Here is an 18,676-nt window from a genome sequence, read left to right as displayed (position 1 = left end):
GCCAGGATGACGTGTGTTAATCTACTCAGCTGAGAGAGAGGACTGTCCTGTCTTAATTAGCCACACGGGTTCAGCATGAGTCATGGAAGGACACTTTGCAGAAGGAATCCTGTTTCCTCCTCCTCCTCCTCCCAGTAAAGCCCACATAGAGCACGAGGGAATGCGACTGTGGTGTGATTTGAACATGAGATTTTAAAATTGAGGCGAGAAATTACTAGCTGCCTGTTTCCTCCCCTGACAGCAACGTGGAAGCGAGGCTTAGCATCTAACAGCTGCTGCTTTGCAGTTTGCACAATGAACCCACTACACTGGGTAGATTGTGATGACAGCGGAGAAACTGAGTCAAGTCAGGAACTGCCCCGGAGGCAGGAAGGAGATATTCAGCGGGTGACCTAACTTGGGTAGTTCAACTGCTTAGAATGACACTTTGAGTGATCAAAAGCCCAGTTATGTGATTGCCAACTGCTTCGGGGCACGGCCTTCCTGATTAGCAGAAGGAAAGGAAAATTTGATCCTTAGTCAGTATTGATCAACATTTGGATTCAATCATAAGAGCTGGCTTTCGCTAGGCTGCTGTTAATGAATCCCAGGGAAATGTTGTGTGCACTGCTGGAAACTTTATTACTTTTGAAACACTTGGTGCCAAAAACAAAACCCACTTCATTACCCGGTGTGTTTTCACAAGATTTAATTGATGGATTTGAATTACAAAGCCTGGCTGCTGGTGACAGGGTTCTCTCCCCTCGGGTGGTGACTCCTCCCTCGTCCGGGGTGAAGAATAAGAATTTCTCAGTGCTTTGGTCATCGTGACAGACCCAGCTGCTCTTTTCCTGCCCGTTCTGTACATTTGTATTGCTGACAAAATTCAAAAGTTTTAAAAGCAGTTTAGTAGTTCAGTTTACTTATCCAAATGTTCCTGCGGTTCAAACTGTGTGCACTCTTTAGCAACATCACCTTGACTTCACTTCTCCAAAATTCACTTCTAAGTCACAACTGTCAAATTACATCTCCCTCCTCCTCTCAAAATCCAAACCCTGTCACCAGCACTGGAAAGTGCAAACACTTCTGAAGACAAGCTGAGATGGAAAGACTGGGAGAAAGGTTTACCATTTAACTGTGCTAGTACCATGTGAAGCAATGCTGGAAGTTGCCACCTACAAAAAGACCCTTAACAATCCCAGAATTTAAACATCCACAGTTTTACACTAATCTTTCATGTTGATACCACAACAGTAAAGTTGCAGATCTTTATAACGCCCCAGTTTGAAGGTTTCCTTTTTCTCACGGTAAGCTTTCATCGGCCTCCTCTGGAGTGACATCTTGGGAATACAGGTCAGAGAAGAGTGCAGGCAGCCAGTACTGAGGTTCTTCAGGAGCTTGTTTGTCTATCCACGCCAAGCCTTCCTTCAATAAATGTTCCTGAAAGAGGTTAAAAGAGGTTATACCCCAGGGTTTTCATCTAAGTTGTGGACTACTTGTTCATGGCAATCAGCTAATTTCCCATCCTCCCAAGCTGCAATCCAGAGTGGTGAGAATCTGGAACTCGATACCACAGGGAGTATTTGTGAGTAGCATGGATGGGAAACTAGGTAAATAGGAGGGAGAAAGGATATGTTGATGGGGTGAAATAAAGTTAGGTGGGAACATTAACACTGGCATTGGGCTGTTACTGCTTTAAATACTATAATTCTCGGTAACTTGCTAAGATGGCAAAGTCATGAAGAATGTAAAATATGAAAGTGTTGAACATCAACATTTTACAGGAAACTACAGGAAGGTATTATACTAAAGTTTTCCTACAGGTAAAGTCAGCCCAAAGTACAACGCTTTTTCGATCTTCATATTTACCACCCATATTGAAAGTGACTATATGATGACTAATTATTTATTCACTGTACACAAGTCCAGGATAGACAAGATCACAAGGGAAGGTTTCTCCACCCGTTTGTCCACATTTCTATTTGTGGTTCCCAACTGACCCTAATTATATATGATCCGAGGTCCACCAGTTTGCTGGAAGCATCCATTGCCAACAGATATCCAGTGTTTTATACACAGGAATTTTCAAACTCTTATCGGCGGGCACTGTTAGTTTACATGGGCCACTCTTTTCATTTAACAGAATTTTTTTTTTGCAAAAAGCAGCTTTGCAAATAGAAGATCAATGTTTTGGTAGAAGCTCAGAATTAACATTCTGCTTCTGGCAGCATGGTGGCACAGTGGTTAGCACTGCTGCCTCACAGCGCCAGGGACCCGGGTTAGATTCCCAGCTTGGGTCACTGTCTGCATGGAGTTTGCACATTCTCCCCATGTCTGCGTGGATTTCCTCCGAGTGCTCTGGTTTCCTCCCACAGTCCAAAGATGTGCTGGTTAGGTGGATTGGCCATGCTAAATTGTCCCTTAGTGTCAGGGGGGTTAGCTAGGGTAAGTGCATGGGGTTATGGGGATAGAGTCTGGGTGGGATTGTGGTCAGTGCAGACTCGAATGGCCTCCTTCTGCACTGTAGGATTCTATGACTCATTCCAGGAGTACTGCTCCCCTCATTCTGTCAGGGTTATGGAAGTTGGAATACGATTAGCATCAGCAGACAGCCCCACCCTGACCATAACAGGTCAGGATTAGAGAGAATAATACAGCAAGTATACATACCAACACCTGGTTAGTGCGTTCAGTGTCCCACTTCAGGCTGGATTTGATTTCACTGACTGTTACATATCCATTCTTCTGTAAGACAAAGTGGATGAATTTGATTTCTCTCAGTATCATAACAATAATGCTGTGAAATAGTTTTACCCCCAGTTTCTCATTCATATCCTTTGACATGTTGCCTCTTCTCTGTGAACAAGTACAGTTTGATGGGCTCAGTGGGTGACACCTCCCCTGAGTCAGAGGGTCACATGCTCAAATCCTACTACAGAAATTTCAGCAGGGTAATACATAACTAGGAGCAGGAGTAGGCCATCTGGCCCCTCGAGCCTGCTCCGCCATTCAATAAGATCAAGGCTGATCTTTTCGTGGACTCAGCTCCACTTACCCGCCCACTCACCATAACCCTTAATTCCTTTACTGTTCAAACATTTATCGATCTTTGCCTTAAAAACATCCAATGAGGCAACTTCAACTACTTCACTGGGCAGGGAATTCCACAGATTCACAATCCTAAACTCAGTCCTAAATCTGCTCCCCCTTATTTTGAGGCCTCCTAGTTCTAGTTTCACCCGCCAGTGGAAACAATCTCCCTGCTTCCATCTTATTTATTCCCTTCATAATCTTATATGTTTCTATAAGATCTCCCCTCATTCTTCTGAATTCCAATGAGTATAGCCCCAGTCTAATCAGTCTCTCCTCATAAACCAACCCTCTCAACTCCAGAATCAACCTAGTGAATCTCCTCTGTGCCCCCTCCAGTGCCAGTATATCCTTTCTCAAGTAAAGAGACCAAAACTGTACACAGTTTTTGTGATTCATGCACAAGGACACCCAGGTCCCTCTGCACAGCAGCATGCTGCAATTTTTTACCATTTAAATAATAGTCCATTTTGCTGTTACTCCTACCAAAATGGATGACCTCACATTTACCAACATTGTGCTCCGTCTGCCAGACCCTTGCCGACTCACGTAGACTATCTATATCCCTTTGCAGACTTTCAGCGTCCTCTGCACACTTTGCTCTGCCACTCATCTTAGTGTCATCTGCAAATTTTGACACTACACTTGGTTCCCAACTCCAAATCATCTGTATAAATTGTAAACGATTGCGGTCCCAACACTGATCCCTGAGGCACACCACTAGTCACCGACTGCCAACCAGAAAAACACCCATTTATCCCCACTCTTTGCTTTCTGTTAGTTAACCAATCCTCTATCCATGCTAATACATTACCCGTAATACTGTGCACCTTTATCTTATGCAGCAGCTTTTGGTGCAGCACCTTGTCAAATGCCTTCTGGAAATCCAGATACACCACATCCACAGGTTCCCCATTGTCCATCGTGCATGTAATATTCTCAAAGAATTCCAGGAAATTAGTCAAACATAACCTCCCTTCATGAATCCATGCTGCGCCTTCCCAATGGGGCGATTTATATCCAGATTTCTCGCTATTTCTTCCTTGATGTTAGATTCAAGTATTTTCCCTATTACAGAAGTTAAGCCAACCAGCCTATAGTTACCTGCCTAGGCTGATATCCCCAGTGCAGGACTGAGAGAAGGCTGCACCTCAGAGGTATTGTCCTTCAGATCAGATACTAAACAAAGGACAACAAAAACAGAAAATGCTGCCATGTGTCCTACATTACAACAGTGACTACAATTTAAAAGTACTTAATTGGCTGTAAAGCTACAAGAGGAAGTCAGAGACAGAGAGTCCTGTAGCAAGTAACTCATCTCCTGATTCCACAAAGCCTGCCCACTATCCACAAGTCAGAAATGTGATGAAATATTCTCCACTTGATGTGTCCATCCAGGACAAAGCAGCCAGCTTGACTGGCATCCCATCAGCCACCTTCAGCATGCGCTCCCACTGCCGACACACAGTAGCAGCTTGTGTACCATTTATTTACAAGATGCACTGCAGCAACTCATCAAGGCACCTTCCACAGCACTTTCCAAACCCATGATCTCTAACACCTATAAGGACGAGGGCAGCAGATGCATGGGAACACACCACCTGCAAGTTCCCTCCAAGCCACACACCATCCTGACTTGGATCAAAATCCTGGAATTTCTCTATAGCACCTCAGGTGCACCTACACCACATGGACCACAGCTGTGGATCCTTATTGGAAGACATCAGACTGAAAGTTTCATTTGGGAGAGAATCCCAAGGTATGTTCTACAAACAGGGAGATTGGAAACCTTTGTAAGAAATGCAGAGTTTCAGTAAGACCGATTGGCTCTGCAGTGTAACATACACCTTGGGGTTAATGAGAAATCCATAGACTCTTTGGTGACATCAATCACTTGATTTTGGAGTGTGGCATATCTGACCACAATCCACCTATTAGTTTATATGTACTACATACTTAACATGAATATTGGAGTATACAATATATATTTTAAATATGAATTATGAATTTGTATGCATCTTGTACAGGGGTGAAGAAATAGTATTTGACTCATTTTCTAGTGTTTGTGTGGAAATCTTTCCAATCTTTTTTGTCTTGTGTAATATAGTTCATTTTTGTTTAATAAATATTTTATTCTTTTGTTAAAAGTTCATCATCAGATTCCTGTGAATCTGTTAACTGCCCTCCACAGTTTACATAGAAACTAGAAGCAGGAGTAGGCCATTCGGCCTTCGAGCCTGCTCCACCATTCATTTTGATCATGGCTGATCATTGAATTCAATATCCTGATTCCCACTTCCTCCTATATCCCTTGATCCCTTTAGCCCCAAGAGCTATATCTAATTTCTTCTTAAAATCAGACAACATTTTGGCCTCAACTACTTTCTGTGGGAGTGAATTCCACACATTCATCACCCTCTGGGTGAAGAAATTTCTCCTCACCTCAGTTCTAAAAGGTTTACCCCTTATCCTCAAACTATGACCCCTAGTTCCGGGCTCCCCCACCATCAGGAACATTCTTTCTGAATCTATCCTGACTAACCCTGTCAGAATTTCATAACTTTCTTTGAGATCCCCTCTCACTCTTGTAACTCCAATGAATATAATCCTACAAGGAAATAAAAGTTACGACTAAGTTGTGTTCCATTCTGGGATCGGCCTTGTCCAGTAGTAACATCAGCTGGTATCATTACACAGCGGTTCACGCTGGCGGCTCATCATCACCTTCTCAAGGGCAATTAGGGATGAGCAATAAAAGTGCTGGCCGAGCCAGGGACGCCCATGTTCCGTGACTGAATTTTTAAAGCAGCATTTTGGAATGTCCCACGGTGATGGAAGGCATATAGTGCAAATCTTTCTTTACAATTCAGACCATGTGGAGAAACACACCTGCCCCCACGTTTAACATGTTTTCCTAAACTGCAGTGTCGAATCAAGAGCAAGAAGGGAGGGAGCCGACACAGAAGATTGATCTGAAATGTGTGAATCATGAGGAGGCAAAGAGTTGCATGGACAGTTCAATCATCTTATTGGTCACCCTGCAAAATATCTCTCACACTTCAGTATCTGAGGAGTTGTGAATGGTGCTGAACATTGTGCAATCATCGGCGAACATCCCCACTTCTGGCCTTATGTCGGAGGGAAGGTCATTGATGAAGCAGCTGAAGATGGTTCTTCCCTGCTGCCAAACGTTTGAGTGGTCCTATCATACATTAAGCTGAACTTTCTCTTCACCCTATTGATAACTGCAACGTTATATTCTATATCCTATCATTTCCTTCTCCCTTATGTATTCTGTGAATGGTATGTTTTTGTCTGTAACATCTCGCAAGAAACAATACTTTTTACTGTATCCCAATACATGTGACAACAATAAATCATTCTATCTTCTGTATCGTCACAATGGAGGTCTCGGCACTCTACACCAGCATCCCCCACGGCGACGGCATTGCTGCAACTGCTTCAGTACTCAACGCCAACAACTGCCAATCTCCAGACGCAATTCTACAACTCACCCACTTCATCCTGGACCACAACGTCTTCACCTTCAACAACCAGTTCTTCATCCAGACACACAGAACAGTCATGGGGATCAAAGTCACACCTCAATATACCAACATCTTTATGCACAGGTTCGAACACGACCTCTTCACTGCACAGGACCTTCAACCGATGCTATACGCTAGATACATCAATGACATTTTCTTCCTTTGGACTCACGGCGAACAATCACTGAAACAACTACATAATGACATCAACAAGTTCCACCCCACCATCAGACTCACCATGGACTACTCTCCAGAATCGGTTGCATTCTTGGACACACACATCTCCATCAAGGACGGCCACCTCAGCACCTCACTGTACCGCAAGTCCCCGGATAATCTCACGATGCTCCACTTCTCCAGCTTCCACCCTACACACGTTAAAGAAGCCATTCCCTACGGACATCCGTACACACAGGATCTGCTCAGATGAGGAGGATCGCAACAGACACCTACAGACACTGAAAGACGCCCTCGTAAGAACAGGATATGGCGCTCGACTCATCGATCAACAGTTCCGACGCGCCACAGCGAAAAACCGGAAGACAAACACGGGACACGGCGGACAGAGTACCCTGCGTCGTCCAGTACTTCCCTGGAGCGGAGAAGCGACGACATCTTTTCCGGAGCCTTCAACATGCCATCGATGAAGACGAACATCTTGCCAAGGCCATCCCCACACCCCCACTTCTTGCCTTCAAACAACCGCACAACCTCAAACAGACCATTGTCCGCAGCAAACTACCCAGCCTTCAGGAGAACAGTGACCACGACATCACACAACCCTGCCACAGCAACCTCTGCAAGACATGCCGGATCATCGACACGGATGCCATCATCTCACCTGAGAACACCATCCACCAGACACACGGTACATACTCTTGCAACTCGGCCAATGCTGTCTACCTGGTACACTGCAGGAAAGGATGTCCCGAGGCATGGTACATCAGCGAGACCATGCAGACGCTATGACAACGGATGAATGAACACCGCTCGACAATCACCGGGCAGGAGTGTTCCCCTCCTGTTGGGGAACACTTCAGCGGTTGAGGGCATTCAGCCACTGATCTTCGGGTAAGCATTCTCCAAGCCTTCAAAGACACACGACAACGCAGAATCGCTGAGCAGAAACTGATAGCCAAGTTCCACACACATGAGGTCGGCCTCAACCGGGATCTTGGGTTCATGTCACACTATCTGTAACCCCCACGACTTGCCTGGGCTTGCAAAATCTCACTAACCGTCCTGGCTGGAGACAATACATCCCCTCTCCACTCACATTGTCTGCACCTGTAAAGACTTGATTACCTGTTAAGACTCGCATTCCAATCATTATCTTGTAATGGAGTCTGTGTCTCTATATGCCCTGTTTGTGAAACAAATCCTGCAATCACCTGATGAAGGAGCGGCGCTCCGAAAGCTCGTGCTACCAAATAAATCTGTTGGACTTTAACCATGTGTTGTAAGACTTCTTACTGTGCCTACCCCAGTCCAACGCCAGCATCTCCACATCAAATCTACCTTCAGCTGCTTAGCCTCTAAGTTCTAAAATTCCCTCCCTATACCTCTTCCTCCTTTAAGACACTCCTTAAAATTAACTTCATTGACCAAAGGTTTGATCACCTTTCCCAATATCTCCTTATGTGGCTCTGGGTCAAATTTGGTTTGACAATTGGCCTGTGAAATGCCTTGGGAAGTTTTACTTCATAAAAGGGGCATGTTGTGACTGAATAATCTCTCCGTCCAAAAACAGCCTCACGTAACAAATGAGGGCACTTACCTCAGCAATCTGCAGCACCACCGTGTGATCCATGTTAAGCTCTGCAGGGACCGACTGCACCAGGTATCTGCCTCCCACTGGGATTATACCAAAGCCATTACCCAGAGATTTCAGTTTCTTTATGGCCCGGATGAGATCGTCCCTGGATAGGGAAGGTAAGAGGAAGAGAAACTAGACGTCAAGTCATGAGAAATCAAAGTGCAAAGTCATTGCTCAAGGAGTAGGTGGGCATCAACATTAATGAAGTCAGTCATGGTGAATGTCAGAACAGGAAGAGGACATCCAGCCCCTCGAACCTGTTCCATCATTTAATTAGATCATGGCTGATCCATCTAAAGGATAGGCTTGCAGACCATGAAGGTACAAACAAACAAGAGTTTTATTGGAAAGATGTTTGCTCTACCGGCTGTTTAGATAGACTGCCCATTTGCCTACGCAAACTGCTGATGGCATCACATGATCGGACATCCAGTAACAAACATGAATGCCCAACAGTTTTATTCTTAAGTCTCCGGAGCGTGACTTGAACCCACGAGATCTGGCTCGGAGACACGAATGTGACTAACCGAACCATGCCTGCTGCTCCAACTCTGGCTCCATAATCCTTTATCGACCAAAAATACATCAAACTAACCTTTTACTTTATCAATTGATCTTTAGCCTCAACATCTTTGTTGGGCGAATGTTTCAGATTTCTACAACCCTCTGAATGAAGAAGTATTTCCTGGCATCACCCCCGAACAGGCCAGCTCCAAAGGTTACGATCCCTTGTTCACCACTATTCCAAAAGGAAATACTTATTTCCCCTCCCAAAGGAACAGAAGGAGGCCATTTAGCCCCTTAAACCCTTTCCTTCATTCCACAAGATCATGGCTGATACATGACCTAACTGTACAGACCCGCTTTTGTCCAATATCCCCCAACTAAAATGGATCAACCTCAGATTTAAAATCATCAATTGCTGTTTGGAGAAGAGATTTCCAAACTTATCATTCTCAGCACCACAAGAACCAGCACAACTGCAATGGGCCAAATGGTTCCTCACAGAACCACAGAACCACTACAGTGCAGAAGGGGCCATTTGGCCCATCGAGTCTGAACTGACTCTCTGACAGAGTATCTAACTCAGGCCCTCTCCCCCGCCCTATCCCTGTAACCCCACACAGCTACCACGGTAATCCATCTAAGGACACTAAGGGGCATGGCCAATCCACCCAACCTGGACATCTTTGGACTGTGGTAGGAAACCGGAGCAAACCCACGCAGACACGGGGAGAACATGCAAACTCCACACAGTCAGTCACCCACGGCCAGAATTGAACCCAGGTCCCTGGCATTGTGAGGCAGCAGTGCTAACCACTGTGCCACCCACTAATTTCTCTGAATCTATGAAATGTAATCTCAGCTGATTTTGGATTATTGAATGGAACAGCTATTCCCATGGTAATAAGGGCATGAACATATTTAAATCAAACCATTTTATTCAGGGATCACTGTTGTACTCACTGGCTGACATCTTGGGCAAACTTGCCTCGACCCTTGAGAACTCGCTGATGCAGTTCATCCAGTGTAATCAGACCTGGCAAAGATAAGGATACAGCATGAGAAGCTTTCCCCAATCATTAGAATAACTTATGCACCAAGTCCCATTCACTCATTACCTGCAGCATAGAAACCATAGAATCAGAGAATCCCCACAGTGCAGAAGGAGGCCATTCGGCCCATCAAGTCTGCACCAACCACAATCCCACCCTCACATATTTACCCCGCTAATCCCTCTAACCTACACATCTTGGGACACTAAGGAGCAATTTAGCATGGCCAATCAACCTAACCCGCACATCTTTGAATCGTGGGAGGAAACCGGAGCACCCGGAGGAAACCCATGCAGACACAGGGAGAATGTGCAAACTCCACACAGTTAGCAGAGGCCGGAATTGAACCTGGATCCCTGGCACTGTGAGGCAGTAGTGCTAACCCCTGTGCTAGCACGCCGCCTGAATGTTCGCTGAGCTACACCAGGTCCCAGTTCAGTAAAGCTTCAGTTACAAAAGTCTCAATATTGTGTTCAAATCCCTCCATAGTCCCATCACTTCCCTATCGCTGTAACATCAAATCCCACCAGACTCCAAAATCTACCTTGTGTGTATTTCCAATTTTCATTGCTCCACCCCTGGCAGCCGTATCTTCAGCTGCCTGGGTCCCAACCTCTGAAATTCCCTCACTATACCTCTCCATATCTCTAGCCCTCTCCTCCTGCAAGTTGCTCCTGGAAACCTACCTCTTTAACCAAGCTATTAGTCATCTGTCCTCATATTTTCTTATGCTTGATTTTGATTTGATTTATTATTGTCACATGTATTAGTATACAGTGAAAAGTATTGTTTCTTGTGCACTATACAAAGGATACCGTTCATGGAGAAGGAAAGGAGAGGGTGCAGAATGTAGTGTTACAGTCATAGCTAGGGTGTAGAAAAAGATCAACTTAATGCACGGTAGGTCCTTTCAAAAGTCTGACAGCAGCAGGGAAGAAGCTGTTCTTGAGTCGGTTGGTACATGACCCCAGACTTTTGTATCTTTTTCCCAATGAAAGAGAGAATGTCCGGGGTGCATGGGGTCCTTAATTACGCTGGCTGCTTTTCCGAGGCCACGGGAAGGGTAGACAGAGTCAATGGATGGGAGGCTGCTTTGCGTGATGGACTGGACTTCATTCACAACCTTTTGTAGTTTCTTGTGGTTTTGGGCAGAGCTGGAGCCATACCAAGCTGTGATACAATCAGAAAGACTGCTTTCTATGGTCCATCTGTAAAAGTTGGTGAGAGTCGTAGCTGACATGCCAAATTTCCTTAGTCTTTTGAGAAAGTAGAGGCTTTGGTGGGCTTTCTTAACTATAGTGTCAGCATGGGGGGACCAGGACAGGTTGTTGGTGATCTGGACACCTAAAACCTTGAAGCTGTCAACCATTTCTACTTCATCCCCATTGATGTTCCCCACTACCCTTCCTGAAGTCGATGACTATGCCCTTCATTTTGTTGACTTTGAGGGAGAAATTATTGTCGTCGCAGCAGTTCACCAGATTCTCTATCTCTTTCCTGTACTCCGTCTCCTCCTTTGTGGCTGTCAGGTTTAGAAAAACATCTTGATACAATTTGCTTCATTAAGTGTAATATAAATGCAAGTTGTAGTTGTAGACAGGGCAAAGCGTGACTGCATCATACAAAAGACTCCCAAACCAGCGGTGTGCCTCAGGGATCAGTGCTGGGTCCACTGTTATTTGTCATTTATATTAACGACTTGGATGAGAATATAGGAGGCATGGTTAGTAAGTTTGCAGATGACACCAAGATTGGTAGCAAAGTGGATAGTGAAGAAAGTTATCTCCGATTGCAACGGGATCTTGATTAATTGGGCCAGTGGGCTGATGAATGGCAGATGGAGTTTAATTTAGATAAATACGAGGTGATGCATTTTGGTAGATTGAACCAGGGCAGGACTTCCTCAGTTAATGGTAGGGCGTTGGGGAGATTCACAGAACAAAGAGATCTAGGGGTACATGTTCATAGCTCCTTGAAAGTGGAGTCACAGGTGGACAGAGTGGTGAAGAAGGCATTCGGCATGCTTGGTTTCATCGGTCTGAATATTGAATACAGGAGTTGGGATGTCTTGTTGAAGTTGTACAAGACATTGGTGAGGCCACACTTGGAGTACTGTGTGCAGTTCTGGTCACCCTATTATAGAAAGGATATTATCAAACTAGAAAGAGTGCAGAAAAGATTTACTAGGATGCTACCAGGACTTGATGGTTTGAGTTATAAAGAGAGGCTGGATAGATTGGGACTTTTTTCTCTGAAGCGTAGGAGGCTGAGGGGTGATCATATAGAGATCTATAAAATAATGAGGGGCATAGATCAGCTAGATAGTCAATATCTTTTCCCAAAGGTAGGGGAGTCTAAAACTAGAGGGCATAGTTTAAGGTGAGAGGGGAGAGTTATAAAAGTGTCCAGAGGGGCAATTTTTTCACACAGAGGATGGTGAGTATCTGGAACAAGCTGCCAGAGGTAGTAGTAGAGGCAGCTACAATTTTGTCCCTTACAAAGCATTTTGACAGTTACATGGGTATGATGGGTATAGAGGGATATGGGCCAAATGTGGGCAATTGGGATTAGCTTAGGGGTTTCAAAAAAAAAGGCGGCATGGACAAGTTGGGCCAAAGGGCCTGTTTCCATGCTGTAAACCTCTATGACTCACACACCTTATACTAAATTTCTGCACATTAGAGTGTCCCACTACTGCCTGCATTCAGAAAGAGTGCAACCTGGTTTAAAGCATAATTAAATCTCCATTCATGATCACAGCTTCAAACAAATCATCTCACTGACATACAAATGATCGAGAGATTCACCTCCATTTCTGTGTTTCAGAGCCAGACACACTTCAATAATCTGCACTCCCAGTTCATAGTAAAAGTCTCCGACCCCCAGCATCTCCGACCAAAATCCTTTGCCAGCTGCAGAAAGGAAATTTAAAAATAAACTTGTATATATTACATCATGCTTAGATGATTTTTTTTGTTCATCACTGCAGAAAAACAGGACTCTTATCAATTTCTCCCACATTGCAACACCATCAAACACTCCCAGGACAGGTACAGCACAGGGTTAGATACAGAGTAAAGCTCTCTCTACACTGTCCCCATCAAACACTCCCAGGACAGGTACAGCACAGCGTTAGATACAGAGTAAAGCTCCCTCTACACTGTCCCCATCGAATACTCCCAGGACAAGCACAGCACGGGATTAGATACAGGGTAAAGCTCCCTCTACACTGTTCCCCCAGCAAATACTCCCAGGACAGGTACAGCACGGGGTTAGATACAGAGTAAAGCTCCCTCTATAATGCTCCAAACACTCTGAGATCAGGGGATGGGAAGTCAAAAGGAAATGGGGGAGAAGTGAAAAAGCAATATTACAAGCGAGGGGGTCCACTCCGATTGTTGCACACATATCCTGAAACTGAACACGAAACTGAGAGCTTTTCCGAATCTCCTGTTTGTGCTTGCTGGCAAATTCCTCCAGATGTGTCTTAAACATTTCCAGCTGCTTTGACATCTGTGGAGAGTGGGAGAAATTCAGTAAGGTTTGGATAAGAAGGAGCACTGGTCTGTCTGTACAAGAAGGTGCAGGAAGTACAAATGCCAGCATGAGGCGGTAAAAAGATCAATGAATCGATTTCGAGTTTGAATGGATCCACTCACCTGAGCCAGCTGATCCTCAGCCATCACGGTTCCTCGCTCTTTGTATTTGGCCTAAGGCAAATCCAATTACAAAATGTTAGGCAGCAAAATAACATTGACAAACTAGCACGGGTAGATGCATTTCTGTAACACATTTCACAACCTAAAGATGCCCCAAAGCAGTTCACAGCCAAAGAACAACTTTCAAAATGAAGCCATTGATGTATTGTAGGAAACACAAAAGGCAATTTGCACATAGCAAGATCCCACAAACATCAATGTGATAATGGTGGCCCGATAAGAGTTGCACGGCGATTGGCGTTGCTGCCTCGCAGCATCGGGGACCCAGGTTCGGTTCCCGGCTTGGGTCACCGTCTCTGTGGAGTCCGCACGTTCTCCCCATGTTTGCGTGGGTTTCTTCCGGGTGCCCCGGTTTCCTCCCACACTTCAAAGATGTGCAGGTTATGTTGATTGGCCATGCTAAATTGAGCCTAGCATCAGAGAATTAACAGGGTAAATATGTGGGGTTACGGGAATAGAGCCTATGGGTGGGATTGTGGTCGGTGCAGACTCGATGGGCCAAATGGCCTCCTGCTGCACTGTAGGGATTCTGTGATTCTGTGAAATATACTTCAGTGCAATGTTAATGTAAGCCTACTTGTGACACTAATCACCTTAAAACTTTATCTGTTTTTGGTGATGTTGGTTGAGGGGCAAATATTGGACTAGTAACACCAAGGATAACTCCCCTATCCTTCAGCGAAATAGTGTCATTGTCACCCAAGAGTGCAGGCAAGGTGTAATGTCCCATCCAAAAGATGGCAGCTCTGACAGCATCGCACTCAATTTCTTAGCAGTGATATTTTGTGCTGCAGTGTACCAATTAATGACAGCATTACAACAATCCGCAAAATCACTTTCCATTAACTCTCCATCACTAGCTCTCGTGTTCCTTTTTCATTCCCTCCTGCAGCTCAGTCGGCCCAAGTCACAACTCTTGGTACCACATCAAAAGGTTACTACGCAAGATATTGCCCTTGGAGGGCAAATCACACAGAGAGGCGAGCAGGGGTGACCACTGCAAAGCCTAATCCTGCTCTCAGTGATAATGAGCAGCGCAAAGACCCTGGCTAATTTATTCCCCTCCCAACTCCCAGGCCACTAAAACCATCTCAACTACTACTAAACAAGAGATCAGCCAACAGTGCTTGCAGGCAAGGATGTTCCTGGTGGTTTACGATTCAACAACATTTACCTCAAGACAGACAGGAACTCAGGAACAGGAGTAAGTCACTTGGTCACTCCAGCCTCCTCCACCATTCAATAAGATCATGGTTGATGGGTTATAGTCTCAGCTCCACTTTCCTGTCTGTACCCTCCCGACCTTTGACTCCCTTACCTATCAAAAATCTGCCTAACTCTGCTTTGAATAAATTCAGTGACCCAGCCTCACTGCTTTCGGGGAAGAGAATTCCACCAATTAACAATTGTTTGGGAGAAAAAAAATTCTCATCTCAGTTTAAAAGTACGAGGTCTCCATTTTAAGACAATACGCCCTAGTTTTAGTCTCCCCCACAGGAGGAAACTCCAGGCATCCACAATCTGGAGCGGCACGGAGGCATTGTGGTTAGCACTGCTGCCTCACAGCATCTAACCACATCTCCACAGCCTCACAGCGCCAGGGACTTGAGTTCGATTCCCGGCTTGGGTCACTGTCTGTGTGGAATTTGCACGTTCTCCGTGGGTTTCTTCCGGGTGCTCCAGTTTCCTCCCACACTTCAAAGATGTGAAGGTTAGGTGAATTGACCGTGTTAAATTCTCCCTTGGTGTACCCGGATAGGTGCCGAGTGTGGTGACTAGGGGATTTTCACAGTAACTTCATTACAGTGTTAATGTAAGCCTACTTGTAACTAATAAATAAACTTTAAACCTTTAAAAACTTCTGAACTCCCCTGTGGATCTTATTTATTTCAATCCCATCACCTTTCATTCTTCTAAACTGAAATGAGTATCAGCATAACTTGTTCTTTTCTTCACATGACAAGACCTTCATCCCAGGATTGAATTCACTGAATTGCTTCTAAAGTAATTGTTTCATTCTTTAAATGAGGGCAAAACTGCCCACAGTACTGCAGATCAGTCTCACCAAGGCTCACACAGCTTTAATAAAACTTCCCTACTTTTATATTCTATTCCTCTTGCAATAAACACCAACATTCCATCTGCCTTCCTCATCACTTGCTGTAGTTGTTTACTAACCTTGTGATCCATGTACCCGGACACCCAGATCCAGGGCACCCAGATGCCCCCCTGCACCGGGACACCCAGATCCCTCTGTACCCGAGTCCTGCAATCTCTCTCAATTTAAATATTACACTGCTTTTCTGTTCTTCCTGCCAGAGTGAACAAGTTCACATTTACCCACGTTATACTCCATCTGCCAATGTTTCACCAACTCTCTTATCCTGTCTGTATCCCTTTGCGATGGCAATGGCACAGCGGTTAGCACTGCTGCCTCACAGCACCAGGGACCCAGGTTCAATTCTGGCCTTGGGTGATTGTTTGTGTGGAGTTTGCACGTTCTCCCCGTGTCTGCGTGGGTTTCCTCCGGGTGCTCCAGTTTCCTCCCACAGTCCAAAGACTTGCGGGTTAGGTGGATCGGCCGTGCTAAAATGTCCCTTAATGTCGGGGGGGGGGGGGCTAGCAGGGTAAATACATGGGGTTACGGGGATCGGGCCTGGGTGGGATTGTTGTCGGTGCAGGCTCGATGGGCCGAATGGCCTCCTTCTGCACTATAGATTCTATGATTCTATAAGATTCTAACTGGAAGGGGCAATAGATTTAAACCAGAGGTAGGGGCAATAGATTTAAACCAGAGGTAGGGGCAATAGATTGTCCCCTCTGTGGGAAATGGGCAATAGATTGTAACTTACTTCTGCGAGTTTCTTCTTGGCGATGGCGCCGGCTCCAACGCCCCTTCGGTGCATCTTTGCAGGACTTTGGGTCTGTTTTTATTAAACTGAAAGGATCAGAGAGAGGGGGACCGATTCAGCGGCTCCGGTTCCCAGCCCTGCCCCGCTTCCCGGTCCCTGTCTCCGCCTAGTTCCCGGCTCCGCGCTGACTCTATCCGTCTGCGACACGGAAGCGGCAACGGAGCGGATAAAGTAGCGAGTTCAGTATCAGCTCCGCTCCCTCCTGCAGCAACTCCTTACCCCGCCGGTAATCACTGTCATTTCCATATTGCAAACACACATTCCAAACCTCTCAGCCTTTCCCAACCATTATTTGACCTGAAACTGCGGCATTTCCGCTGAATATTAAACTACATTTCCCATCCTGCTTTCAGTTTCTCCCATCCTCTCTCTCCAGCAATATCTCTGTGCACAGAAACTCTTCGTGCTGCACATAACCCTCCTCCAGCCCTACAACATATCATTCTATTTCTCCCCCCTGTTTATTTAGCCTCTTCAGACATGGGTTAAAGGTCCTGCAGCAGTTGTGTGTTTTTGCTATTTAGATTTAATTAAAGGAATCTTAACAAGGGAAAAGCTAAAACGAGCAAGTTTATTTCACGATTAGAATCTCTATTTAAAAAAATTCTCAGGATGTGCATTTATTGCCCTTGAGAAGGTGGTGGTGCGTCCCTTTCTTGAACTGCTGCAGTCCATGTAGTGTAGGTACACCCACAGTGCTGTTAGTGAGGGTGTTCCTGGATTTTGACCCAGCCACAGTGAAGGAACGGTGTCATCGAGGTTTACAGCATGGAAACAGGTTCTTCGGCCCAACTTGTCCATGCCACCCTTTTTTTTTTAAGCCCCCAAGCTAATCCCAATTGCCTGCATTTGGCCCATATCCCTCTATACGGTGATATATTTCCAAGTCATTGTGGGTTGTGTGACTTGGAGACAAACTTGCAGGTGGTGGTGTTCCAGATGTAGAGCTTTCAGCCTAAATGGCAGGTGCTAATGAAGAAGACTTGGCAAGTTGTTGCAGTGCATTTTATTGAGAATACTCACTGAATCTACAATACACTATTCGCACAGCGAGTGAATGTTTGGATGGTGAATTGAGACTCATAAGAGCTAAGAAGGTGAGTGCTTTGCAAAGTGAGTAGATCTTTGTTGTTTTACTGATCACATTTACATTTTTCTAAATGTTTACAAATTTGCTAAGAAAAAGATTAACTTGTATCTGTGAAGCTGTTCTTGTGATTGGTGCGTTTCAAGTTGGCGACCACATCACTGGTGTCTCCGGACCTGAAAGGAAACACACATTGGATAAGAGTAGGAACCAATAATATTGTCTGTTCAACAATTCCTCAATGCACCTTTTCACAGCTTAATTCCTCCACAATTCAACTGCACAGGAAGTCACTGAGCACAAGGCACTAATAAAGATCTTTAAGATTATGAAAGGTTTTGACAGAGTAGACGCATCAACATGCGAATTAGGAGCAAGAGTAGCCCACTCGGCCCCGCGATTCAATAAGATCCTGGCCAATCTGAGACTTGTGGGTAAGAGCAAAACAAGTCTATCAATACAAGACAGTCACCAATAATTCAAATAGGGAACTCAGCAGGATTGTCTTTACCCAGAGAGTGGTGAGAATGTGGAACTCACTATCACAGGGAGCAGTTTAAGGTGAAACCAGAAATAAAGGAGATGGGAATAGAAGGTTATGTTAACAACATTTCAGGAGGACGGGAAGGATGAAAGGAGGCTCAGGTCTGGCTGGACCGAATGGCCTGCTTCTGGGCTATATGTTATTGTCATTCTATTTACAACCCATAAGTAAGCAACAATAACAAACTAGGATGAGAATCATCGGTTGCCCTTGTAGAGCTTCTCACAGCTGTTTTCAGAGCAGTTTCAGCTCAGGCCCATTGAATGATGCTCACTTGGCCTCCACAAGGGTAATTCTCATCTTTTGGTCTGAAAGTTATGAGTTCAAGTCCTACACCAGATAATTGAGCACAATATCATAGCTGACAAGCAAGTTAACCCTTCATAATCACCTGTTAGGCCCCAGCGGGAGTCTAGAGTTCAATT

At 45.1% G+C, this 18,676-nt stretch overlaps 1 protein-coding gene across 1 annotated transcript; it reads right to left on the bottom strand.

Moving 5' to 3' along the window:
• Nucleotides 1-673: 673 nt before the first annotated feature.
• On the bottom strand, nucleotides 674-17,030 carry snf8 (SNF8 subunit of ESCRT-II). The gene is made up of 8 exons (XM_078224203.1): nucleotides 16,561-17,030; nucleotides 13,649-13,699; nucleotides 13,364-13,502; nucleotides 12,797-12,901; nucleotides 9,901-9,973; nucleotides 8,395-8,536; nucleotides 2,650-2,724; nucleotides 674-1,419 (listed from the first exon to the last, which is right to left on the bottom strand). The coding sequence occupies exons 1-8, from the start codon at nucleotides 16,612-16,614 to the stop codon at nucleotides 1,282-1,284; spliced, it is 777 nt and encodes a 258-aa protein (XP_078080329.1). The 5' UTR covers nucleotides 16,615-17,030; the 3' UTR covers nucleotides 674-1,281.
• Nucleotides 17,031-18,676: the final 1,646 nt, after the last annotated feature.

Source organism: Mustelus asterias, chromosome 11 (genome assembly GCF_964213995.1).
Source record: "Mustelus asterias chromosome 11, sMusAst1.hap1.1, whole genome shotgun sequence".
In the NCBI taxonomy this organism is placed as follows: Eukaryota; Metazoa; Chordata; class Chondrichthyes; order Carcharhiniformes; family Triakidae; genus Mustelus; species Mustelus asterias.
Note: the sequence above shows the minus strand (reverse complement) of the source record. Positions and strands in the feature narration are given on the sequence as shown.

Excerpts from the sequence above, each read along its gene's own strand:
- snf8 (XM_078224203.1), bottom strand. The coding sequence starts at position 16,614 with ATGCACCGAAGGGGCGTTGGAGCCGGCGCCATCGCCAAGAAGAAACTC. Across the intron at positions 8,537-9,900 it reads TTTGCCCAAGATGTCAGCCA|GGACGATCTCATCCGGGCCA; the intron begins GTGAGTACAACA and ends TTCCCTATCCAG. Across the intron at positions 2,725-8,394 it reads TGGTGCTGCAGATTGCTGAG|AAGAATGGATATGTAACAGT; the intron begins GTAAGTGCCCTC and ends TTTGTCTTACAG.